Genomic DNA, 27,656 nt, shown 5'->3' with positions numbered 1-27,656 from the left:
ACCTGCATAAGCCAGCCCCTCAGAGGGTCACTACAGCCCCGACACATCACAGATCTTGAAATCATGAATATTGTGACACATCTTTTCTTTTCTATTAAAAAAAAAAATCGTATTGGCTTTTGTCTGAACAGCTTCATGGCACATTTTCAGAGCAGAATTGACACACATTACCTTTTTCCCAGATTCTCTGGTCCAGATGAGACCACCTGTTTTCCAGTTCAGAGTAAGATTCAAACACTAAGGGAAAAGTCCATTCCAAATTTATTCATTCACAATTAAAAGAATCATTTTTTTCCAATAAACCAACTTGGGAAGATCTCACATGAACAAACTACAAATAGTTTTTTAATTTGCACTGACGTGAGATTCACTTAATAATAATCTGTATTATTCTGACAGGTTGTATCTATAAAAAAATAAAACAAAATGTAATAGTTTATAGTTTGGTTAAAAAAAAAATCACAGTATACAGTACATAGATTCCTCCCACAATTTGTACGTATCTAAAATGATGATGTACAACACGAGTCAACGTAAAGCCCATTAGGCAAACAAAGAATAACAGCAAGAAAAACAGACGTTTCTTTTACAAAGCACTGCTGGCAGCCACTACAGTAGAGGAGGTAGCTTCCTTAGTTAGCATCCCATTCTTGATTACTTTTTTCTTTTCAAATAATTTACATAAAAATACAAAAACCAACAACCAAACTAATAAAAAGTTTTGTACATAATTACCAGAATGGACATCTCAAAACAATCAGTGGACATTTTGGTTGGTGCAAGAGTTTACACACCCAGTCGGAACAATTTCAAAAAGAAAAAAAATGAACAGGTTAAAGTTTGATGTTGCATTATAAGCAGACATGAATGTCTTGTTGGTGGCAGAAAACTTTTCCCTACGCTGGCTAAATTCCTGAGCACTCACATGACATGCACTTGTGGATACATGCTCTAAGGGTGTCTCCAGCTTAATGTGTACAGTCATGCTCCATCACACCAAACATCAGTCAATCCCTCGTCACACACAGTCTCACTCAGCCCAGCTCTCAGGGTGAAAACAGATCGACATGAATGTATTTCTAAAATACAATAATGATCTGAGTTATACAGACTGAAAGGAACATACAGTGTTGGAAATACACAGGAGGAAAGGAATTAAAGACAACTCCTCTTATTTTCAGTGTGGGCCTTATTTTCTGTTTTTGTACCATGACGCCAGTTTGTTCTGCTCTGACTTTCACCAGCCTCTTCAGTATGACCTCTCAGTCAGTGAGAAAAAACCTGAACAAATAATCCTTTAAATAAAAGCAGTTTTTTCTTGTTGAAAATCTAGGGCAGAATAATAATTACTTACCTTTCCTCTACAATAGTCCATTTCATGCTTTTTTGGCAACACACATTCACTTTTTGTTGACTCAGCTGGCTGCCAGTCTTGTGCTACGTTCAAGTCATGTTGGAAAACGTGGAAGACTGGGATTACATTCAGGTGTTTAACTTGGACGGTATTTGTGTGTTTAACTTGTTGCTCAAGAGCTAAATTATGTTTAAAGATAAGTTGTAAATCTAATAGAAACACGCGCAACTATCAGTCTTCTCATAAGTCCTAGAGTTGAGTGAGATATTTTGGAAAAGAATTCCAGAGTAAGATAATAAATGAGCTTTTCCCTGAACGCTAAATATAGAGCTACAGCCAGCAGGAGGTTAGCTTAGCTTGTTTTGGCTGTGCAAAGAATCAGGGTTATGGTATAAAATAAAATAAACTGTCTGGCTCTGTCAAAAGGCAACATACTTCTCACTGAAACATTATTATTATTATTCAAAGACTCGACAGGTTCGCAGGTTTCCTCACCTTCCAAACACTGAGCCAAGCTGAGCTGAGCAGCAACTGGTTACAGTATCCAATGAGGAAGTCAGAACTGTGACGAGTGTTACTGCGCTTCTTTCCAAAGATAACAAAATATGAGTATTCTGAATGTTTAGTTTCCATTCACATAGGTCTCTAATTTTCAAGTTTAAGCCTCGTTTTTAACTCAGCAATGAGTCAAACATCATTCCTTTTGCCAATTTCAGTTAATTAAAAGAAAGCCGTCAAAAACATATAACAAGGCCCAGATTGAAAAACCACTGAATTCATCCTCCAACTAACAGACTGGATGATTTAAACCTGTGTGTACCATTACATTAGAGAACTGTCAATGTTTTGGTTATCATTTATGTTGATCATTCAAAAGGCCACCTGTCACACTTGAAATCGTCTGCGCTCCTGCAGCTCCAACAATAAATAAAGATTTTCCACCACCACCGAGCATAGCTTCTGCTAAACAGTGAAATCTGCTACTTTGATCACATTCTTAGTCTTAAAGCACAGAAGTGCTTCCAACAGACCGGCATTTACTCAAACCATTCTCACATGGTAGATAAAGATCACATGCTGCTGGCAGGGAAGAAGTTTGCTGTGGTTAGAAAATATCCCTCCTCCACCTGAAAGTTACATTCACACAGAACAGTCGAGGGTGATTATTTCATGTGCTACATTATGTTAAAAAAGGAAAATCAGAGTATAAAACCAACAGATGCTGTGGGGAAAGTTAGAGAATGAAAATAATGCATCATAATTACAAATTAAAGCTTATGAGATCAGTTAAAACAGGGAAATCACAATATAGACACTGTGGCTCACAACATTGTGATATCCTTTCCAAAGCTAAAGGCAGGCACTGGTGGCAAATTTTCTCTCTGCAAGATCCTTTATAGACCAGTTTGTAGCATGATGTGCTAACTCCAGATCACTTGGAAATGGTCTCTAAGTTTGAACAGCATATTGAGTTCCCTTTAATGATTTGTTGTATCTCTGTTGATGCAGTAAATACAAACATAAGTGCTCTCTGAATCGTCTGAACAGCAGGGTGACTGGCACATTCACCCTGTCTGATATAAAAACAGTTGGATACTCTCGTAGCATCAAGATTCATTCACAAATGGCGCTGTGCTGCGTCCTTAGTCTTTGACTCGAGGTATGTTGTATGAGTAGTGTACCAGGGGGAGTCCTCTGCTCTGACAGAAGCAGGCTCTGCCACAGGCCTGAACCTGGTCTGAACTGTCCGACACAAACGAGTCTCCTTCGTCTGCGTATTCAGACTGAGCGGAGGGTGTACCGCTGTCTGCCCAAAACCCCTCAGTGCGCTGGCACAGAGCAGCTCCGGCCAGGAGGGTGGGACAGCTGTGAGACTTCACCAAGTGTCTACAGACTGAAGAGGACGAAGGGGAGGAGCAGGTTTTGGCATGCAGTGCTGCTTCACACTGCTCACATATGACTGTTTCTCCACAAAGCTGCGTGTACATCCCGCAGTCAAAGCCCAGGTGTGAGGAGGAGCCCCCATCCGTGAGCTCTGACCCTCCACTGCCATCATCTCTGTGACTTTCAGCACCAGCCTTTATTTCCCTGCTCAAACCTCCACGTCCACGTAGTCTAAGCCAGTCCTCCCTGAAAGCAGGGCTGAAGAACACATACAGCACTGGGTTGAGGCACGCAGGCAGCGGGAAGAAAATGAGGGTGACGGACTTGGCGATCTCTGGGCCTCCTGCTGTGTAGCCAGTCAGAAGAGGAGCGAAGGAGAAAGCTGCCACAGGGCAGAAGAAGATGCAGTTGGTGAAGATGAGCCAGGCTACATGACGCAGAGCGCCTGTCTGCTCTGGATCCACCAGCTCCATCCTGCCCAGGTGGCAGTAAAGCTGTGTGTACACAGCTGCAGTGAACAGGTACGCCAAAGCATTGAGCAGCACAAGGGCGACTGTAACACTCAGGGCTGGACTCTCACCCCCAGCGAGCGGCAGACAGAGAGGAGAAGTGGACTGGTTACTGGAGGTCAGGAGAGCCAGGCAGGCTCCAGCAGCAGCCAGCAGCCCCAGCAGTCCTGCAGCCAGGCTGAAGCGCTGGTCTCCTCTCCAGCATCCACGTTGGCTGCCCCCATTCCTCCTAGTTGACATTGCTTTCCTGAGTATCGTCCTCACAGCCACGCTGCGCTCCACTGCAGCCAGTGACAGCAGTAGAACTGCCCACTCTGAGGAGAAGATGGCTAAAGCTCCTGTGATCCGACAGCCAGGCCCCATCTCCCACCACACTCCAAACTCAGCGAAAGAGCCCCAGGTAGCAATATCGAGTACAGTTAGCACGCCGACATACAGGCCGGTCAGCAGATTGGCCAAAGCCAGGAGCCCCATCAGCAGCCGGGCTGGAGAGAGAGGTGGGCTGAAGGAATGGGAGTGACCGGCAGCTTGATGAGAGGGGGAGAAGGTGACCACCAGCACAAGGCTGTTAAAGACCAGAGACACCAGGCAGATGAACCAGACGGTCAGGCGAATCATCCAGTTACCCAGCAGGTGTTCACATGGCTTGAAGGCTCCTGGAGACAGAATCAATGAGCTTGTTTAGGAGTAAATATTGAATGCAAAATTTAAAACATCTAAATCAATAACGGCTAAAGTCACTCGACCATTTAAAGATCTGAAGGTGTGTTTGATCCTTACCTGGTGAGGGGGAGCAATGCATAATCATTGAGAGTCTTTCAACATCCTCCCCACCTAAAATAAAAGTAATTAACAATAAAAGAGAAAGATATAAATTATAAAAACATTAATCTTGGAATAAACAGTAGGGGGCTTTCAAAAGACCCTCAGATCAGGTTTAGGTTTTAAAAAAATATAAATAAATAAAATCAGTAAAGGTTGGCTTTAAAAAAAAAAAAAAGAATGACATATTTGTTTTACCTGTGGATTTCTTTACATCAGTTTCTTCTGAGGAACTCATCATTGAATCACACCCAACAAATGCGCAGCACTGATAAGCATAAGGGACCGAGATGGACCTAAAAAAACAAGGGTTAACAGTTTGGAAAAGCTGCAAACATCCTGCTGAAGTCCTGTGTTGATAACACAGATGGTTCATAATCTCAATTCCATACTGGGGGGGTGAAAATGCTGCATTTGTTTGAAATATTAGACCCTTGTGTGTTTGTCTAAAATAATATTTGGAAGTTTCCATAGTGTTCTGAGAACTGATGAGAAAACAGATACAACTGATTTTCTCATCACACTGAGTGAAAAACTGAAATTGTGTTTGTAATTTTGCCAGTCTGCCACGTACTTCTAATCACAAGAGACAGAGAAAACAATGCAGTTTTTTTGGATACCAACTTATTTTGTTTGCCTATAAGTTATTGTGACTTCTTTGTCTCCTGTGTTTTTTCAATTATTTGCAAACAATAAACATAATTATGATCTTAAATTTTCGAGTTTGTATTCCCTGTGACATACGCTTCTGTTTAAGAGATTTAGACGAGAAGATGAGAAATAATTTACAATGTGCGTTAGCTATCTCTATTGTAAAAAAAAGGCAAAGGGGTGTCTTTGAAATTCCCTTTTGTTTAAATTCTTGAACAAATTACATGAACTCAAAAACATAGAGGAAATTGCACTTCATGGCTTCAAAGGTGAAAGTGGAAGGTGCTTTTTGGACAGTCATAGTTCTCCAACCCCATATCAATAGTTCAAATGCCTTTGAGAGTTCCTTGGAGTACATCTAGATTTTCTATGAATTTATGTAAATGGCTTATTAAATCTATATTTTTTTCACAGTAGAGACCTGACAAAAGTGACTTGAACAAAGATGAAGAGGTGGGGATAGTATTCAACCACGTTTCAGATCTACAAACAGAACAATTTCCACACCTTCCCCCTGCTGCTTGATCTAATTAAATATGACAGCAGACAAAAAAGTACTTCCTCACCTGAGTTTTGGCAGGTTGTTTCCGGTCAGCACGTTTTTCATCTGCGGGTTTCCTGAGAGTTTCAACTGACTGAGTGCACTGAGTCCAGTGGTTGGAATCATAGTCAGAGAGTTCATACTCAGGTCTCTGAAAACAGAAGAACATCGTTTTAAAGAAAATGCTCGATTGACAGTGAAGTTCATGGTAAAAGGCAGTACACAACTCAGAGGTCATACTCACAGATTAGTGAGTGCGCTGAGGGTGAGAAAAGCATCTCTGTGGATAACACGGATTTCATTTCTGCTCAGGTCTCTGTGTAATGACAATGCAATGAATTTACATGCTCCAACTCAAGGCTTCCAGCATTTGTTGTATTTAATATTTAGAGCAAGACTGAATGTGTGTGACTGAGAGCACTTACAGTAATCGAAGAGCAGAGAGGCCTTGGAAAGTGTCCCTGTCAATCTGTTCAATACGGTTGTGCTGAAAGCTTCTATAGGTTGAAAAACATACATTAAACAAGTTAAGAGTGAGTAAATATTTACTTTTTATCACATAAATGATCTATTCATATACATCCTCAATGTCTATATGTCTTTTAAGCTGCATCTAGCATATCTGACTTGATTTATGAACAAACATTTTGATGTTACACACTCACATCTCCTGCAGTCGTGCACAGCCCAAGAGGGAAGGTAGCTCCCTGATCTCATTGTAGGATAGATCTCTGAAGGATGAAACAAACAGCTTCAATATTTACTAAACAGAGGCATTTTATAACATTAGCCTACAACAATTCCCTTTATTCTCTACTGTCACACTTCAGCATGGACAGAATTTCACGTTCAATATTTCACAGCGTTAACCATATTTTATTCACCAGCCATCCTTCTGTCCAAAGAGGTTTCTAATTAGCAATAACTCTTCAGCATGTATTGTTACATTTGTTATTTGAGCATGACTTCAGTTGGCAGGAAACATGTCTTACAGTGTTCGAAGCAACTTGAGATCTTCACAAAGATCAGCAGGGATGGACGATATCTTTGTTCCTGTCAGGGTCCTGAAAATGAAAAGCACACTCAGTCACTTCCTAAACAAACACATAGACAGGAGCAGATGATGAATCCACATTCACTCACAGGCTCTCAAGGTTATTAGTCAATGTCAAGATGGGGAAGTCCTGCATCATGCCGACCCCTCGCAGCATTCTAAGAAACACACATGGTACTGAAAGTTAAACCACTGACATAAACTTCAAAGATATTACAATTTAAATAAAACAGTGAGACTTACAGGGAGTGCAGGTCAGACAGATTCTGGAAAGCTGAAGCACCCACAAAGGACAGAGGGTTGTCATACAGATGTCTGGGAGGGCAGAGAAGCAGAGGGGAAGAGTTCAAACCAAAATCATTTACTATGCGAGAATGGCACCATCTTCTGGACACTCCTCCACTGAAGCCTCATATCAGCACACAGAACTACTGTATCTACTTGTGAAAAGGCTAACAGTATCTTTTGTATGCTAGTATATTTGCTGATTTTAGTCATTTGTGTGATATTTTTGTTTCTGAGTGAATCAGTGGGGTGGCTGGACTTTACATGGTTTTCAGCAGGGGGTTGTTGTGGAAGGCTCCTTCAGGTATGGAAGCAATATCATTGCTGTGAAACCCACTGGAGACAAAAAGTCAGATAGACAGAGGAAAGACACTTTGTTAGATGTGTAAGCAAGAGGGTTAGGGTTAGAACAAATGCTAAAATGTAGCAAAAAAAGGTAGATATCCTTTGTGAATAATTATACTTTTGCTTATAAAACAGCCCACAGAAATGCCAGATGGTGTGGAAAAGTTAAACTTTAAACTACACAAACTGATATTTTGTAGATGACTCAAAACTAACCAAAAAAAAGTAAGACAAGGCTACAACTGCATGTTTAATTAATGTGCACCAAACTTCTCATAATGTTTACATCAGTTACTTTCTCAGTTATCTGTCGTCTTGGAGTCATATTAAAAAAACAAAAACCTCAGTTTAGATTATTTCCGCATAGTATTGGTGCAGGGTGAAGATATACTCACAGTTCTTTGAGTTTGGGCAGGGCCTGAATCGCTTTGGGAAAAACCATCAGGTTGTTGAAGTTAAGATCTCTGAGATGGGACAGAGAAACAAACAGGAAGTTGGTGCTTTTTCTTTCATTGTGGTATAACAAATCCATCCTTTTAAAGCAAACATATTAATGACACATAAGTATTAACTATTCATAATATGAATTTCTAAACATCTGTAGTCAACACTTCAATTACTACTTAATAACAGGATACCTAGCAATTTCATCACCTTAAACAAAACATCCTGTCAGCAAAAAAAATAAATGCTAAATAATTAGTTAGATAATATCAAGTAAAAAATGCCAATATAAAGCATAACTTCATGATCACAATAATAGAGTCTAAGTTCACTCTTCCCTATTTGCAGGAAGCTAATGAAAAATCCCACTGTGCATTCAGATAAAGCTTCATCTTCCACACACTGAACAGTCTGAAACTGCAAAACAAAGCTAACACTGCAGTTAATGATCTTTGCTCAAGTTCAGTGTGTTGATGATGTTTTGGAAAGGGCTGAATTAAAAATGGAGTGTATTTAATTTCAATACAGTGAGAACTTCCTGAGAGCCCATCCTAATGTTAGTGTTTGGGCCAACCGCTGACACCTAAATAATTTCATTTTGCAGGGATATGACAGAACCAATACTCTGTTTCAAAATTAAACTGCAAATTGTGGGCAAGTGTTCAGCATTTTGGCTTGATAAATCAAATGATTAATGAGGCTGTAACATGAATAATATTCAACTCTGTTGATCAATTAGACGAAGATTAACAAAAAAGGAAACTAAACAGCAGACCAGCAGATAGTAAGATAGAGTTTTTTCATTGACTGTGAAGTTTTTTCTGTTGGATTAAAGGATCATGATTCTGCTGTTTCAATGAACTGTTGAACTCTTTTTTTATCCTGCCATGCTCAAGCACAGGAAGCCATGTCCTTTTGAGATTTAATAAAGGCATACGTCTTGTTTTGAGCTCAGTGTTTTGTACAGTGGTATTATGCCATTAGGTACGTCTGTCACGAAAAGATTTTTCATGGCTGTGTGGCAGGAGGAAGTGAACAGTGGGAGGGAAGACTTGATAAGCATCGTGTACTTTGCTCTATTTATCCTAGAGCAATTAAAGGCGGAAGCTGACACAATGATGTCTGGAGGACCGGAGCAGAGGTGGGTGGGGGAGCTGTTAGCACACACAAACACACTCAAACCGAGACGCACATATACACATTTACACACAAGTCAACTACTGTATGACTGAGCACTTACAGCGTCTCCAGGTTTAAAAGGCCGGCAAAGCAGTTGTCTCCTATCTCCTTAATTCTGTTGTTATGGAGATGCCTGGAAAAGCAAACATACATCTGTGAGAATCTCATACCATGGCAGATAAAAAAGTTATCTTTGAAATGAATCATAGCTTTCATTCTAGTCTTCAAGAAGGTTCGACGAATATTTCTTAACTAACAAAGTACATTTGTGAACCAGATTTCTGTGCCATCTGTGTATATGCAGACGGCTTCCCTGGCCTAATAGATTTAAGGTCTTTCTTTCCTGTTTATTCTTATATGTTTATACTAACCCTGCAGTAGTACCACTCAGTGTGTGTGTGTACGTGTGTGTGGTTGTTTATGTGAGCAGAGAAAAAAAATCTATGTTTAGAACAATCCTCCAGATTTGTAATGCACCACATATTTGTAAAAGCTCCTCTCATGAAACGTTCAAGTATTTCCCATCATGCATTTAAAAACAGGATAGTGTTGCCTGTATGTAAAAGCAAAGCGGGATATGAGCCGCGACCCATCTCGTTGACTTATTTACTGTAAGATGTGGAAACAAATACAACAGAATGTTTGTGTTTGGGATCTGATGCAGAGCAGGGCAGGAGGAGAGGTGCTTTGCATCGATTTGTGGTGACAGACTAATGTAGAAGAGAAATGAAAAAGGAATTACACCTTTCTAAGCAACTGCTTGTCAGGCACATTTCACTGACTGGATGGATGTTTAGACAGATGGATTAAGTATTTTAAATTGGTGTATCAGAAAAGAAGTTATCAGAAAATTCTTGAACATCATTTTAAAGTCTATTAGCAATATGGGAAGGTTCAACAACTTGAGGCCCATTTAGCTCTAACTGAAGTCACACAGCAAAAATGTGTTTTCCTTCAACTTGAGATATATCCTCTTCTACTTAACACACACTGACTGTCACTTCTCCTGCTCCTCCCTCAGGTCATTTCAGTAAACAGGAGAATGTCTCAGTCAGTCAGCACGTCTGGTTAATTAACTTTTAAAAAGTATACCAGCAGGTTGTTCCTGCTGAGTTATTTAGTGTGTGTCTAAGAGGATAGCAAGCTGAATTAGTCTAACTCTTCTGAGAATTTCACCCAAAGGACTCTGAATCTGATAAACATAAGCACCGTACCTTTTAATTTGCTTCTCATCAAACGCCTCGTAAAAAAGCCACCGTTCCTAAGCCTGAATAATTCTATTATAAGAATAAATCCAGCTTCATGACCTGGATTCAAAGTCATTCTCAGTGCATTTATTTGTTTTTAGCAGTGCTGTTACAAACCTTACTGTATTTGTTAACAGTGACAACTAATATTTTGTTTCAACCTGAAAAAAAGAACAGCGCACAAAGCTCAGTGGTCATACCACTGAATAAGTCAATTATCTACATACATTTGTAATTGCAAATCTTTAACAAAACTAAAGATAGAATAACAGCTAAATATAACTTACAGGACAACTAGACTGGTGAGGTTTGCAAAGGAGTTGTCTGGTATGTACGAGATGCGGTTGAGTGCCAAAGTAAGGGCCAGAAGATTTGCTTGGTGTCTCAGGGAACTGATGGGGACCTCAGTCAGGTTGTTATCATCTAACCAGAGGTGGCGCAGCTGCTGCAGGCCCTCAAAACTATCATCTGGTACTGTGGTTATGTGGTTTGCATCCAGGCGTCTGCAGGAGAGAAAAGCACAAAAAAGGCATGGGATAATTACATCAATATAATAACTGAAGATGACAGAAGCATTAAAAAGTGCCAAGAGTATCAAATAGAAGGCAGACAAAGCAAAACAAGAAGTGCCTCTTGTCACCAATAAAAACAATTCTTGTGTCATATACATCCAGTTTTTTTGTTGTTGTTTTTTTAAAGCATATAGCCACACACAAACATATATTTGATCAACCTGCCTCCTTCAAAGCACTGAGAGAAGATATCAGGCCTGAATCTAATATTAAAGGTCTTGTCCCTGCAGCTCCACTCATGGATCGTCCTGTACATGATTCTATTATTACAAACTACTGCAGTGGTCCTCTATTTCTTATACAATCTACAGTTGGGAAAAACTAAGAAACCTAAAATCCTCCACTTGGGCAAGCTCCTTATTACTTACATGGAATGTGCACTTCATAATTTTAATTAACATTTAATCAATGAGGATGACATTAGTGTCAATCGAGTTACAACTCCCATTCTAATAATCAATCTGACAGAGCAAAACTTTCATGTTTAGTGCAGAAGGTTTTTAGACAATCCAATTTTTGACTTCTTCAAGATGGTAATAATTACTGAAAGTAATATTTAAAGTAGTGAAACTTCAAACTGATGGAGTTGTGGTAATTGTGCCAATAGTCTGTTAGTAAAAAGGATTTTTTTTTTTTTCAAACAAGAAAAATCATGAATGCGCAAGTGTTCTTTCCACCATCACTTCTCTGTTTTCTCCAGCTATCCTCCCTCACTGAGTGTCTCGCCCTCCCTCAAAATTCCTCAAGTGTCTGGGCTAGAAGAAAAACAGTCTTGATTGACATTTAGCTCTCTAAGGCTTTATACAAACCAAGTCCCAGCTCTGCCAAAGCATATTACTTCAGCTACAGACCTTAAAACCCTCACGGAGAAAAGACATCTGCTAAAAAGAAAGAAGAGGGGCAGGAAAAAAAGAGGGGAAGCAAGGGACAATGGGTGGGATACAGAGGGGTGATAATAGCTGAAAGCTGGATTTTCAGCACAGCTCTCCAGCTGGACTCATTCCTCCATTAGTCCCCGACATACTGAAAGGCAGAGTAGTAGAGGAAGGTGGCACAAATAGAGATGTGTACATGTAATGGTCTAATGAAACTGATATACATGATATACACATGTGTAAAAAAAAATGCTGAGACTAAAGAAGTAGGTAAATCAGGGAATTGTGGGAAGGGTGACAGTAATAGGCACAGAAAACAAAGAAAAACAAATAAATGAAAACAGACTCTCACTTTAATAATGTCCTACAGTAGTATTACTTTTTAATGTCTTTATTTTTTCCACCAAGAGCTGGGGTGCCAGGTGAGGATCCACATGGAGCTCAACATTTAAAACCCCTAAAAAATAACTTTTGGTATTTCTCGTATGAACCTTTTTATTTAGTTCATACACAAAAGCGTTCATCCTTTAATCACACTGAGAAAGCTGTAACACAGAGAATCACTGTTAACCTTATTTTTTGTCTTTTGACTAGTTGTGGATGCTTTTTGAATCATCTTAGTGATTAACTGCCTTCTGTATGGATTGTTAGTTCAGCACAAACATAATGAATTCCTCTCTGGATAGAGGGCTGTGTAAATATACTGCAGTGCTTTTTTTTGACTACATCACTGATGACAGCGGTGTATCTTCCTGTCCAGGAATTCAGGAGGAAAAAACATTCTAGTAGACGGAAACTTTTAAAGAAATCTGTCATTAACTTGGACATTTTTACCATCATAGAGTCGAAGCAGACCTTTGCATAATACAAACTGCTTTTTCAAAATAGTTCCTTATACCCTCAAGGCAATTTCTGTGACAGTGAATATGAACCGCACCAATCCTAGAATATGTCTGACTAGTGAGATGATTTGAACAACTGAGCTCTAGTTTTAAACAAAGTGATTCCTGAATTAAGTAAACCCAGTACAAAAGGTCCACTCAGAATTTGATACTATACAGCTTTTCTGATGTGCATATATTTGTGTGAAGGCAAATCCGACTTACAGGGACTGGAGAAGTTGAAGGTTTTTCAGGGCCTGACTCGGCACAGTCTTCAGCTGATTATTCTGGAGCATCCTGAAACAGCAACATGATCACTTCAAATCAACCCTGCAAAAATATCCTCTTTCACATGAAATCCAAAAACAAATGTTTTCGGATTCCGCGCATGTTAAGATATATTTAATGGGGACTGTAAAATCTGAAAGGTCTCATTCAAGTAGTGTTGGTTTTTAGGAATTTGGATAAACGGATTTTCTTTCAGTCCTGCTCCATGGAATTTTCCGGATGAATCTGTCTACTATTTAAAAAAAGGAATCAATAGACAACAGAGATGTCTCCTACTAAGTCCTGGCAAAATTGTATTAAAAAATTCTAAATAAATAATATTAATAATAATAATAATAATAATAATAAATAATTATGATAATTCTAATAAGAGTTGATGCTTAAATAAGTTGATTTAATGTGCATAGTCTCAAAATGCTTCCGCCCGGGAAGTATTAGCAAGTAATCTGTAAAAACAGCACTCAGTTTTTGCACCTGGAACCTACGATTCAACCGTAGATCAACAGGACTTTGAACTTTTGGCCCAGTGCAGAATCAACCATGCAGTGCTTTGTATGTCAGTCAATATGTTTCCATCAGTGAAAGCACCCCAGGTGTTTCCAAGAAATAAGTGTTTTTTTAAGTTCCTACAATGGGTTTGCATCAAATTTCCTGCTACAGTTTTCTATAGTGCCTTGGAAGAAATGGAAACTTTCACTTAGTCTTTTTCTAAGAGTATGTTAATTTTATGACAATTGTTAATGTGACAAAGAAAATTATAACACAATACTGTTACTGTGAAATGCAATATTTATTCTTTCCCCCAGAGTGTGGAAAACTTCACTCAGTTACAACCATGAGAGTGTGTGTGTGTGTGTGTGTGTGCATGTGCTGTAGGTGGTGGTGATGGTGGCAGTGGGGGGTGTATGCTTACAGGACTTTGAGCTGATGCAGTCCAGACAGGGCTTCAGGGTGGATGAATGACAGGTCATTCCCTGCCAGTCGTCTGTGGGAATAGAATAGTCAGGATTTGAAATTTTCATAAATGTTTATGAGATTAAGGAGAAATTTGCACTCAGCAGGAACACACGGGAAAAAATGAGAATATATAATTTCTGATGAAGGAATGCATGGTGCTGAGAACTTCTTCACACCCAGTCCCTCAGCAGATTAGATTCCAGGACTGAGGCTGAACACGGGGCTGAGGGTGTCAAAGACATGTGTCTGTGCCATGGTCTGTTGTCACTTCGTCTGACACCCACAAGAGATTAGAACTGTTCCTAGATATCCCCTACTTAGATCCCTTCCTGAGCCTCACAACAATCACTGAATCATGTAGAATGAAAGAATAATTCACTCATTTAAGGATGATACAAGTTGTATTGCCTTGAAACATCCTTAGAGCATTTATCCCCAAGGAGCTGCATCACTCCCTGCATGGATTACTTTCAGCTGAGGGGACACCTCCCTTTCCTGTTGGGAACAGGAAGTGCAGGAAATAGGGTGTAAATAAGCATGGGACATGCTGACTGCGACACAGCATGAGTATACTATCTGGCCTAAGAGATTAGCGACAGATTTATCACTCTGCAACTTGAGTCAGGCAATGCAGAGTTCCCTGCAATAAGAGCTGCTGGGTGTGAGCCTGGGAATGGAGGCTGACTGTGTTCAACCTTCACGTAGGCTCAAAACTGGTCTTTCATTTGTATTTAATAAATGTCCCTAAACAAGTGAAGTCATCCATTCTGCTTAATGGTAAATTGACAGGTCTGAATAACTGTAAGCACAGTTACTGCATAGCCTGTTCCTTAAGTATACTGTGTGCCAGTGCTATGCAAATAGTGGCCTGTGGGCCAAATTCAACACTCCAACAAACATTCCCCCCTCCCACGAAAGCATAAGTTTTCCTTTTCATAATGTGAAATGTGAAGAACAAAAACAGAGGACTTGTTACCTCACCAGTTTCATAGATGTACCATGCGAATAAAAAGCACATCACTGTTTGTTAAAATTAAACTACAACTGAAACCCTGTGTAACCCTGAACAAAGTCCTTTATTAATGCAATAATATGCAATGTACAGCATGTCTTGTGTCAGTAGCCTTATCCACAGCCTTTGACCCACTTTGACTCCAAATATCAGCCAACTATAGGGTCAGGACCACATTTACTGTTTAAAGCTGTCAAATTACAATGAGACATCCTGCATGCCTTACAGGAAGTCATCAGTTCAGGTTGCTACTTTTCACATCAGATCAACTCATCAATGTCCTGAGTGAGCTAAAGTTTGTCAAATCCACCTCTAAGGACTTTATTTCCAGATCCTCAATTACAGCCGTGACTACTTTACAAGCTGTCACACGCATACGGACGCCTACAAACAAAAAATGACACGAATCGTGTCTGAAGCTGTTGAGTCATTCTTGGTGAATTCCAACAGATAGTGACCAATGAGTCTGATTCAACAAGACTTAACTCCAACAGAACTCACACATCCCACAACCTGCAGTCACTGTCATGAGCTGCTAAAAAGCAAATTCAAACAGGGTCTGACAAATCATCCACATATCCCTCAGGTATCACAACATAAAGAACTTCTCCTCCTCTCCCATTCTTTAGCCAATTCATTACATGTTCCCCCTAGGCTTTAACGAGGATGGAAGAATGTGCTAAATCTCATTGAGAAAAGGCTAAATCCTCTCCTTGTGCAACACCACTCCCACAGGTCTAATTTTGTCAAAAACAAATTCACAAAGAGCCCTGCAGTGCACTCTGACAACGCTTAATGGCCACAAACATGATCTGCTGACTTCCTTTCAGGCAGAGATCTTTTGGGCCCCAAATGCTGCTCTAACAATACAGTTTGATTTTCTGTTTGGGAAATGACTGAGGGAAAACCAAAACAAGCAGCTTTCCTCTGCAACATGCTCGCACATGTACAATACACACCTTTCTGTATCACCTGGCTGGTATTGGTAGCTATCACAAGCATGCAACTTAAACTCAAATGTCATGCTTGCAGAGGAAATATTTATTAGGTCTGAACGATTTTGGAAAATAATCTTATCTTAATTTTTTTGGTCCAATATAGTGATTGTAATTTAGCATGCATTTTTTTATTATTTATTTATTTATTTATTTTTTGGGGGGGGGGGTCTTCTGCATTATTCACTTAACACAAGCAATAAATCATTCTATAGTATGACCAACATGGCAAAGGATGCTGTCAACATATAAACAATTCTTTCCCGTAGGCCAGATGTTGTGATGAAATGAGATGAATTGATGCTTGAAAAAGCTGCATATTGACTTTTGCTGGCTTTAAGGACGAATGAGTACAACTTACTTTATTCCCTCAAGGTCTGTGTACACTAAACTTGTTTTTTTTAATTGCAGCCTTTGCATTGTGAAAATTGCATTCTACTATACAGCGATGTTGGTTTCAGTTTGAATAATTAGTAATAACTAATATTTATGCTACAGTTATGAATGATCTTCACCTTGAAATAGAACTTTAAATAGATTCAGGACCTTTGGTAACAAAATCAATACTTGTCTGATCAATGTTACATGTTCCTTTGACTGCAACTCTCAGGATTAGTTCTTCCAGTCTGCATGTGTCAAAGGAGCAAAAGTCAGTGATGCCAACACCAATGGTGACATTTAGTATGAACTACCGCTACAGTTGTGTAATCTAGCAGTTGAGTCCATTAACACATTACTTTTCATATGAACTTAGCTGTTGATGATGTGAACTACGTCTTTACTTTGAAGCCTATTTATCTCTATAAAACACTAAACAGAGAACACTAGCTTGCCGTTGAATAATTATTCACAAAATTATAAGAAATCAAAATACAGTCTACACTACAACAATAATAATCGTAATAATCTTATCCCAACAACCAGACACAACAACCATACAAATTATGTTTTTCTCAGAAACCATTCTGTCAACAGAATGCAAAATATAGACATCAACACACTGACCCAGCTGTCATTACCACAACTCAGGGTAGTTATAAAGAGTGCCTATCGGTCACAACTTATTTTCAGGAATATAAACAAACTGCAAAGAAGACAGAAAGGACCTGTCATCACCTCTGCAGAGCTTTGTGGTGCCTTTGGCAGGAGAGAAAAGCAAGCAGAGGAGATTGCGTGACTGCGAAGGAGGGAATATTCCTCCCTCGTCTCCGCTCCTGTCCTGCATGGAGATGGCCCGCTCACTTGTCTCTCCCTGATCTCTTTCTCTGTCGACTCTCTCTCTTGCTGTCTTAGCCCTCAGGGCCCACGCTCTGGTTCACTGACACTGCTGCAGCCCTACAGCAAAAAAGCCATCCACTAAAGTTCGAGACAAGCCTGCAGATTTGCTCTCAGAAGAAAAGGTTAAACAAGCACACATGAACTATGAGTGAATGTCAATCAAAACACCTTCTGTCAAAAAAACATACATCCCACTGACAGTCCATCCATTATGGTGATTTAAAACCTTGAAGTGAGGCTGGGTGGGTTTTTAATCTTGTTGCCGTGGAAACTATTGTTTTGCCCTCTTCCTTCCTGTCTTGCATTCCTCCACACAATGTGATGAAAAGTAAATTGCCTTTTTTGACAAAGCAGATTGGAGTGGTGTATGGAAAAGAAGAGGGTGAAGACGCGGCCGGCTGAAAGATGCCCCGGAGCTAAAAAAACATGACCACAGAGGCTAAGTGGAGCTGGAACCGCTGGAGTGTATTCACTCAATGGTCATTTTGTTTTCTCAGGGCTGCATGTTACCTGATATAAGGTAGACAGATTTTATCTTGGACTCCTCAGCAGCGCCGAGCCAGACAGCAGAGTATTTAAAGAGTGAAGAAAAAACAAACACCCACCAAGATTAGATGTATGCCACTCAACAAAAGCCCCAGAGCATAGATGTGCTGTTGCCACCCTGATAATCCCTTAAAAGCAAAAATCCTCACAGGATGTCATGTGACTGTTGCTTCAATACATGTTGTCACACCTCACCTTTTTCATTTAGCTTTAGTGCACCTTTTATAACTGCCCCAGTTCAATTCATGAATGGTGAGTGATTTGTGACCTCATGTAATGCTGAGCTTATCTTCTTCAGCTGTGGAGAAGGGCATGTTGTGCGCACCTCTGTTGTGTGTTTTGCAGTACTAACTCAAACACCCAGGTGCATATCATGAAGCCCAGCCCTCATGTCAACATTGCACAGAGTAAATACATAATTAAGTAGAAAAAAAAGCTGGGCATGTACTCACAGTTCCTCCAGATAGGGGAAGTTCTTGAAGACATTGGCTGGAAGCTCAGTGATGTTGTTCATGCTCAGGTCACTGTGAAAATAAAAATAAAATCTCTTTAAACAAAGTTACAGGAGAGAGTCAGATATCCTAACCTTACAATTAGAGAGTTGGTTGCAGACATATTAATGTACAGTGTTTTAAAGTAATTTGTTCAAAATATTCTAATTTAAAAAATTAAATCTCCATCCATTATTTGGTTTCCAGTTCATCGAAGGGTGTGCCAAACAACCATTCACACACAAACACTCACACTGTTTGCTGATTTAGAGTCACCATTTTACCAGATGAGCATATCTTTAAACTGTGAGATGGTTCCTAAGTACCAGGAGAGAATCATGAACACACAAGGAGAACAGAAACCCCACACAATACGGCCTCTGTCTGATCAAGGATTTAAATCAGGAACCTTCTTGCTGTGAGGCAATAGCACTAACCACTGTCATTACGTATTAACGAAATCATATAGGCAAAATGAAACATTCAAGCTAAAGCAATAATGACGTTTTTTGTTCTGAATTCAAACTCTCTGCAAAAAACAATGGGGTAACTGTCACATCCATCTCTTATGGCAGTTTCATGTCTATGACTGCGTCTGCACGAGTGTAACCTCAAGAAAAAAGCCTTGGAAAAAGCCCTTCTCTTTAGCCTTAGGGATCTTCATTTTTCAAACCAACTACAAGTAAAGATAGGCATGTAGCAGCATGAAAAATATGCACACAGGACTTGATTTGCTTCCCCACCAAAGCTAATACGAGTAAATGTGTTTACAGCTTCATCATGCTGATCAAAAACATAAACAAACTGATATGGTTATCCCTACTGCTGAAAGACTTTAACAGTAGGCAAGCCCTGAAGTGAAATCAACTGACTTTACAAAAATAAGGGCTTGTCACAGTAAAAGAGGGGACAATATCTGAGGTCTACTGAATAGACTTAAAGAGCTCTGATCCCTAATCTAGATAAGGAGCCCACTAACATGCTTCAAAGAAAAACCTAAGAGATGCCAGGATCAAGATTGAAAAAACATCCGGGATTCACAAATGAAGCGACCCCCTGTCCCCCCTCTCTCCCTTTTCACTCTCCAACTGGCCATCTTGAATTTCACTGCCAGATCTCTGTAGGACCCTGTGTGTGGGCCCCTGAATCCTACAAGGATCATATTGCCCTTCCTCTGCAGTCCCAAATACACACACAGACACTCACAAACACACAGACGCACAGAAGCCTTAAAAGGCGGGCCCTGACAGAACCCTCATCATCCCTGCAACCTGGGTCCCATCTCCCCTTACCTGCTTATCCAATTACCATTTAGACTGTGCTGCTACAACAACACTTCCATCAACATCCACCCACTCTTGATCGCTCTTTCATTGCCAGACAACATCTCTGGTGGTGTTCTGCAGATCTGCCTCCACAGGTGGTCAGATGGATACATCCTTAACCACATTTTGACTAAATCTTGCACAGACTGTTGGCTGGTTTGAACCACATGCAGTGCTAAGGAGTATGGGAAGCTTGTATGCTTCTATCACACTTCCTCCCTCCCTCTGTGTCTGGCTGCTTTACTCATCAAGGTCCTGGCCTGTCCTTGCTAAGATAGATTGAAGAAGACACTAAAAATGCAGCTGTGATAAATGGTGACAAGCCTAAATGCTTCGACAAACAGGTATCAATAAATTTCTATCCCATGTGTTGTTTTGCTTCATTTTTTTAGGAAGAAGCAGCGGATCTGAGAAAAGTAGCAGACTTGCTAAGAAAAGGAATGATGGCTGAATGAGTTCATTCCTAAAGTCAAGATTTAACTTTTCCAAAAATTAAAATCTAAGTTTGTGCCCATAACTTCCAAACTAAAAAATAAATGACTGAAATGAGTTTTTTGGTTTCAGTCACTACAATTGACTGCAGCATTTAGGGATGGGTACCTTTCACATTTGAAACAATACGGTACCGATGCCCAGTTCCTGGCAATCGGTAGCGGTACTCAACAGTACCAAATTTTGGTACTTTTTTGTGTTTATGTGGTAAAGCATAATAACAGTTATAATAAAATACATGCATAGATTTTTCAATTTAACATATTTATTCTTCAATACATAACCTTGCAATGCTGTGTTCATGTCCAGCATGGAAAAGCCTTCTTTTTTACTCCCTCACAGTCACAAGGATGCATTTAGGTATCTAAGCATGGAACCTTTTGATTTCATGTGAATCGGTACCAGGTACTTTTAACAGAATTTGGTCAGTACCTATAAAAGTACCTAATTCGGTACCCATCCCTACCAGCATTATTTTTAAACACTTCAGGCCAGTCGTTGCATAGCTTTCCAAAAGTCTGCAAGCTGCCCTTGAAGAATATCACACATACTGTTGAAAATGTGATGGACACACTTGTCAAGCTTTTTCCCAGATTCCCTATTTATCATTTAAAAGTACATTTAAACATTCAAACATAAAAAAGAAGTGACTGGTGTCTTTTGTCCTGATTACTCCTGAATGCAATGAATTGGTAGTTAGTAACACTATCTTGTCAAAATAATAACTCATGCAAAATTTAGATTACAGTAACTCCAGACAACACACTGATGAATGATACTATCAACTTTGCAGTCAGTTAATGCTATAACAATGAAAAAAAATTCAACAAATATCATTTTCACACCATAAATCATACAAAAACACATCCAGTTGTTGCCAGTCATAAACATAACTAGTTCAGTTTCTCCAACTTTAACTGCTAATGCAGCACAAAGCTGAAGCCCCTTTTCTGTATTTATCTGCCGTTCCATAAGCCCTGCAGTGGAACAGAGAGATGTAACAGAAAAAAATGCAAATCAACATGAGCCGTCGAATGTCACTCACAGAGACAATATGACACAACTTGGTATTCAGGTTTCTGTCACAGTTTGTGGGATATTGATGTATAATGACAGTAAGGTCCCTGGAGCAGGCTGCCAGATGAAGCTTTCAAAGCAGCTTTAAGGTATTCTGACTCGGAATGAAAATGTAGTTATATCTCAATTTACTCAGTTTTTCATTGCCCATCGAAGCTCTGAAGCTCACAGTCGTTAAAAAGGAATGTGTAGGGATAGGGACAAAAGTGGGAGCTGCCTGCAACAATATATCGTTTGAGTGCTCAAAATCAATGAGACTATCACGATGCACTTCATATAGTATCATTAACTTCATGAGGAAATTGGGATCTTTTATGTATCATGCATTGTTTTTGGACTGTTGAGTAAACAAGAGTTAACATGAATTAAAATCCCATAAAAATTGTCTAACATGGTTAAGTTTTTGAATGTGTAGGGGTGTAACAGAACACTGTCCCAAACTCTTGAACGTAGGATTTGGGATTTTATGTGCCACAGCCAGCATCTCAGTGGCTTATTTACATCTACAAGTGGCTTTTATGGTGCAGACATCTTGGAACTCAAACTTTATGTCAAAGGTTTTGGAAGTGCACCAGTAGCTTTCTATTAGCAGAAGCATGCTAGCCAGATGAGCCAAGCTAAAAAGGTAAGGTAAGTATGTGTGCCAACTAGGGATGTGTGATACCACTTTTTTTTTCAGACCAATACCAGTACCAGTGCTCCCTCTTGAGTACTCACTGAAACCGAGTACCAATACCACTACTTTTGATACATAAAATTTCAATCAACAGTGACGGATCATTTCTAACAAAAACAGCACAGTCACTCTGCTATTGAGTTCAAAATAAAACACAAAAATTCTCTTACAGTTTATGATTTGTTTTTGATAAATTGACAAAAGTGCCATGCCATGTCCAAAGTGACTTGGACCATGACCAAGTAACAAATGATGATTTGATCAACAGGGATATATGGCTGGAAATAAATGCAGGAAGAAAACTTTGCTCCAAAAAAATATAATACTCATGTCTGTGATAAATGCCAGCTACCAGGTAGTAGGAAAGAATTCTGTTTACCATTCTTTCATAAGCTCTTATGTTAAAGGTCCCATATTGTGCAAAAATCCCTTTATTAAGTCTTTTAGTGAAATTTGTGGGTCTTTATCTTTCCTCTCAGCCCACAAAATGTGATATTTAATGACAAAACCTGTACTTAGTAGTGCTCGTGAATGTAAAATCCTGGATTTGGGGGATTTCCTGACGTCAGCAATTCCCTTTTTTGACTAATCAGGAGCAAGTCTGACCTGATTGCTCCACCGTAGCAGATACCCCCGAACCCCCTCCCTGCCCACTCCCGTCCCCGATGCTGCTCCAGCAGCCACCATTGCCATCACTGCTTTGTTTTTGGCTGTAAACAGGGACATAGTTCTATGCACAAGCTTCCCATCTCAGAAGAAGACAAGACTAAGTGGCTAGAGTTCATTTATCAAGGAAATGTGTCAGCTACACTCAGTAAAACTGTGCATGTGTATCACTTCACGGCTGATTGCTTTTCCAACTTTGAACAGTACAACAGAGGGCTAGCGAATAGACTGGTCCTGAATCCAGGTGCATTTCCAACCATGGGCCAACAAACCTCGGACCCTGGAAATGTGAGTATTTTAAATGCTGTGTGCTGTGGAGCAAATGTAAGAGCTTTTTCTAAGTGTCCCCCCTGTCTCTATGTTAGCTTCAGGATGCTAACTTTAGCTGCAGTTAGCCTGTTGTTTTAGCCTGTAATGTTACGGTAAACAAGCATCGCTGTTTTCTAAACATTGTGCACTTGAAGCTCATGGCGCCGCTCTCAGTGACGTGGAAGAGTGGGCCGGTATCAGCGGTGGCTCATTTACATATGAAGGTCACGCCCACTAAATCAGAGCGTTCTGAACAAAGGGGCTATGAGAGCCTGGAAACAATGCTGCTGTACTTGATTTATTGGCTTTTTGGACCAAAACATGTTATTACCATTTCATGAAGACATCAATGATCCATATTAAACTGCAGAAAGGGAGCATAATATGGGACCTTTGATATAAATATATATAATAAACTGCTTTGAACCCTCCTTAAAAGCTCCATACTCAGAGTCCCAACAGGTATCAGTCTTACCTTTCCAGAAATCAAGCTAAAACTTAGCTTACTTATATCACTTAACATAGAAAAGACAAGCTATATGAACAACTTAAAAAAGTGGCTACTTCCACAGCCCTCATCCGTCAGTAGTTTTTCTATACTGCAAAAGCAGACACAAGATTAAGAAAAACTTACACTGGTTAACAGTTAAAAAACGCTGGGAGGATGGCAATAGGTGTATAGTGCAGGTCGGGGTCTTAAAGAGGGGGGCAGTGAGCATTAATATTCTCCCATCCACAAGTCATCCTGTTTGGGACTGAGAACTACTGACTGGCTCCTTTCACCTCTGCTGACCAAGAACAAAAGTATCATTCAGTTAAAAATGGATTGAGGGCACCAATGATGAAGCAGGCAAGCTCCACCAGCAGAGTGCGAGACCCCTGACGCCGCCCCTCCCTCTTCCCTAAGTCTCAACCTTGTCCATGCTATGAAAGAACCTAACACAACTGAGATGTGAGCTGCAATAACCCCCTTCTTGGTCCCTTAATATACACAAAAACTACAGAAGCTATACCAAACACCTATACAGGGCTCAGTGACAGGTAAACTACATACCATCTGAAGGAGTGTTTGCTTTGTTACTGGCTGAGGGGCCTCCTCTTTTTTCTCATCTGTTTTTCTGTGACAGGGCTGTTTCCACTACAGATGCCAAACTCAAGCCCCAGTGGGCTGTAGGTGAGAGTCCACTCCAACGTTGTCGTATGATTTATGGTAAGATGTTTGGCCTTCCATCGACATTACTTATTTCTGAAGTAAATTAACAGTAGCTAGATAAGGTGGATAGACAATAGAAAGAAATGACACTCTCGTGACCTTTGGGCACTGCTACAATTATAAAACACTCCCTTGAAATTCCCTCTTTCTGCTGCTGCATGCGGATGTATTTAATTTGTATCTTTGAATGTACATTCCTGTCTGTTGCCACTGATTACATTTAATTTCTTTCAGTGTCTTTATGTTATTATATTGCCTTTTAAGATTTAATAACTTGCCATCAATTCTGCACAAGTAAAGTAGAAATGCTGCAGTGACAAAACGCACATGTGACATTTTTCCTTTACACATCAGCACTCTATTGTGAGTGCATTAGCCCCGAGAAGACGGAGCCCTTGCAGCTGCAATATGTCTCACTAATCCATCATGATCCCTAACCCCAGTGCTCCACATACAAAAGACGGAGGGAGTGGGAGAGGACAACTTAAGTTCAAGAGACCAGGAGAACAAATGAGAGCAGGACAGAGAGAGGGACAAGCAACCTTTCACATACTTTTAGGAGTTTGAAGTGAATACATTAGGCAGTTTAGTGTTTAAAAGCTGTCACAGTGCGTTTAGATAACCCTGTACAGAGCAAACAGTGGGAAGAAGATAGCACAATCATGAAAACAACATTTCTTTTCCCTCATTTTTGCTGTATATAAGAAAACAAAGTGGCAGTACTGGCCACGATATCATTCTGTAAAAACATTGCTTCATGTTGTGATTGAGGGTAGAGGTTCATAGCATGTAATGAATTTGATTATTTTTCCCAGCGTTTAAAAGGTATGCTTTCTGTTTCAGCTGTGAGCAATCCACATAGTGTGACATGTCTTGACAGCTTAGTATATGAACCTACTTCCTCCGTTTTCCTTACCCAACACTTTCTTAACAATAGGGATTTGAAGAGGCACTACAGGTTCTTGTAAGCTCAGGTCTCTATTCTCAAATTTCTCAGAGTTGAAAAACAGTTTCAACAAACAAGAAGGCACATTTAAACTTTTAGCCGAATGAGAGTGAAACACAGGTTGTGTTGTAAGAGCCTGTGTAAACTCAAACTCATTATTCTTTATTTTCCTCTTCCAAAGGTGCACTGTAATTACAAAAGCTCACAATAAATTGCTGTTTTCAATGCTGTCGCCGAGGTGGTTACTGGAGTTTATGATTAACCTGTAGGTTGTGAAAGAAACTAAGGAGTTTCTTCATGGGGCAATCATCAACTGTAACTGAACCACAGTGTAAAGATCTAACCCAACCTGGTGTCCTCACCTGAAGCAAGAGTTACACCCTCAGTCTGATTTGTGGACAGAATGTGATAATGTAACCTTTTTTTTTTTCAACTCAACACACTGCATTAGGAATCAGGAACTTTTGGCTACAACCTTCGCCTGCCTTAATTAAATCAGGATACGTTACCTCAACATGTTCATTACTTAGTTTTTGGGCTTGTTGCACTTCCTTACCAACTCTTAATAAACAAAATGTATACCTGTTATTTAGCAGCATGACTTTGCTTTAAAAAAAGTATATTTAGGACACAAGTGACAACTTAAGTTAGCAGATAAATTTCAGATTTTGTCAGAGTAAAATGATTCTTTGAAGTGAGTTGTCATAAGCCCCTCAAACAGTCTATGGAGGGAACCAAACTCAGTCCTGAAAAGACAGGACACATGCACTAAAACTGTTAAGAATACCAATATCAAAAGGACATGGGAAACTATTTTGATAAGAGTTACTCCCATTTAATGTCTTCATTTCAAATAAGGCAGAAGGCATTTGTAATATTTGTTCCACACAAGTCTGAGATGACAACTAGTGGAAAAAGTGTCAAACACTTACTGTAATATCCTTCATGGCAAAGATCTAAACCTGCACATGTGAGGGATTAAAACCTCAAAATGAAGATCACTGACCAACACATACTCTGCAGACCAATGTTGGTGAATGCGTAAAAAGTTAAATACAACATAATCCTTAATCCTTCATTATGAAAAAGCGGAATATTTGAATTGATGCAATAGTGTTTCACATGGAATTGAAACAGTCTAACAACAGTTTGTCAACTATGGATTTAATAACAAACTAGTTCAACTATTAATCAGTGTTATATTATGAAAAAATAGTCAAAACGTTTTTAATTCAACTTCTGATTATGAAAATTATCTGGATATATTATAATTCTTGTGATTTTGACAAATAAAGACTTTATGGATGTAATTTTAGACTTTGAAAACGTTGTTTTTTTTCCTTTAAACTATGTTCTGACACCATCAGGCTGATTAAGTTAAAAATGATGTGTACCACACTTTTTAACTAGTACCTGAGTAGAAGGGAAGAGACTTGACTTTGAACTGCAACAGAAAGTTAGAGTCAAGTTGTCAAGCTTTAACTTAAGAGACTGCCAGTCCTGACAAAGTAATGACCAAGTGAACAGGAATCTACCTCACATCTTCATTTAGACATTTGTCTGGAGTGAGCCATTTGTGAAAACTTGGCCCCATGGTATTGTATATCAAATATTTACTTGAGATGCAAACACACCAATGCCCCATACTTGGGCCTTTGCAGAGTGGCTTTTATGAGTGGACAAGCATGGCTTGAGGTTGCATTTCACATGATGTTGGTTAGTACTTACAGGTAGTAGGTAAAAGCACTGAGCCCGGCTGGGACGGTGGTCAGCCCTCTGCCGGAGCAGTCTGCACCCCCATCTTCATCACAGCTGCATGAGGGTGAACAAACGGCCGCCGACTGCCCCTGACCGGTGGCACCGGGTCGAAGGAAACACCACAAACACATCCAAAACAAGTCCACACGCATTTTCCCACTCCTCGATTCAGATGTGTGCGATAAAGACGAGGCGGGGGGCTTATTTTGCGGTTAAACCTATTCCGGACGTCGTCTTCTCATGTGGTTGGTCGGTTGAGGCATGAAGAGATAAAGCCAACCCGTCGCTTTTCGTAACAAAATTGTACGTTCATTCGCGCGCCCGACGGACAAATATCAATGCTAATGGTCTGCTAATGTTAAAAAACAAACATTATCTTCCAAGACGATCGTACTACCTCACTGTGAAACATTTCTCAACACTCGTGTGTCGTATTAGTCCATGAAAATAAAGTAGCAGGTCTGGTGGCGTCAGGAGCAGTAGCCTACCTTGCGTTTTTTTGCGTTTTCGTTGTCCCATTAAACAACCACACACACAACAACAACGAGCAATGCCTGTTTCTTTTTACGACGCTTACGGGCTGATACAGAGACGGTGAGGTCTTCAGTTCTGATTTGTTTCCTATAACAGGATATCACCGTCAGTTTTCAGCCATTCCTCACGTTCCCCTCCTCTCTCTCTGCTCCTGACATCAACAGCATGCTGCTTGTAGCTCGGCAGGCACCCTACCGGACAACCTGCGGCACTGGGCCCGGCCTGTGCAGCACTGAAACCTGCACCACAGCGCCAGAGAGCCAACCTCTGTACACTCACCACAGACTGGGTTACAAAACAAGTCAGGTAAAAAATGTTGACACAAGTGTGGATAATTATTACCTTGCTCCTTATAAAACCAAAACTAACCATGCTGCTGCAGTAGTAAAGGAATGCAGTTGAGCACATTTATAAAGGTTCAGATTGGTCTCTTTGTACCTGCAGTGCTAC

At 39.9% G+C, this 27,656-nt stretch overlaps 1 protein-coding gene across 1 annotated transcript; it reads right to left on the bottom strand.

The window, feature by feature from the left end:
* Window positions 1-337: 337 nt before the first annotated feature.
* On the bottom strand, window positions 338-27,375 carry lgr4 (leucine-rich repeat containing G protein-coupled receptor 4). Its single transcript, XM_074665832.1, has 18 exons — window positions 26,643-27,375; window positions 18,172-18,243; window positions 13,845-13,916; window positions 12,869-12,940; window positions 10,603-10,818; window positions 9,130-9,201; window positions 7,841-7,909; window positions 7,365-7,436; window positions 7,059-7,130; window positions 6,905-6,973; window positions 6,754-6,825; window positions 6,427-6,492; window positions 6,187-6,258; window positions 6,006-6,077; window positions 5,787-5,912; window positions 4,768-4,865; window positions 4,528-4,581; window positions 338-4,403 (listed from the first exon to the last, which is right to left on the bottom strand). The coding sequence occupies exons 1-18, from the start codon at window positions 26,822-26,824 to the stop codon at window positions 2,998-3,000; spliced, it is 2,934 nt and encodes a 977-aa protein (XP_074521933.1). The 5' UTR covers window positions 26,825-27,375; the 3' UTR covers window positions 338-2,997.
* Between the last annotated feature and the right edge of the window lie 281 nt (window positions 27,376-27,656).

The sequence above is a fragment of the Halichoeres trimaculatus genome, unplaced genomic scaffold (assembly GCF_033239565.1).
Source record: "Halichoeres trimaculatus isolate MK-OKI-2021-1 unplaced genomic scaffold, fHalTri1.1 fHalTri1_scaffold_3, whole genome shotgun sequence".
Taxonomy (NCBI): Eukaryota; Metazoa; Chordata; class Actinopteri; order Labriformes; family Labridae; genus Halichoeres; species Halichoeres trimaculatus.
Note: the sequence above shows the minus strand (reverse complement) of the source record. Positions and strands in the feature narration are given on the sequence as shown.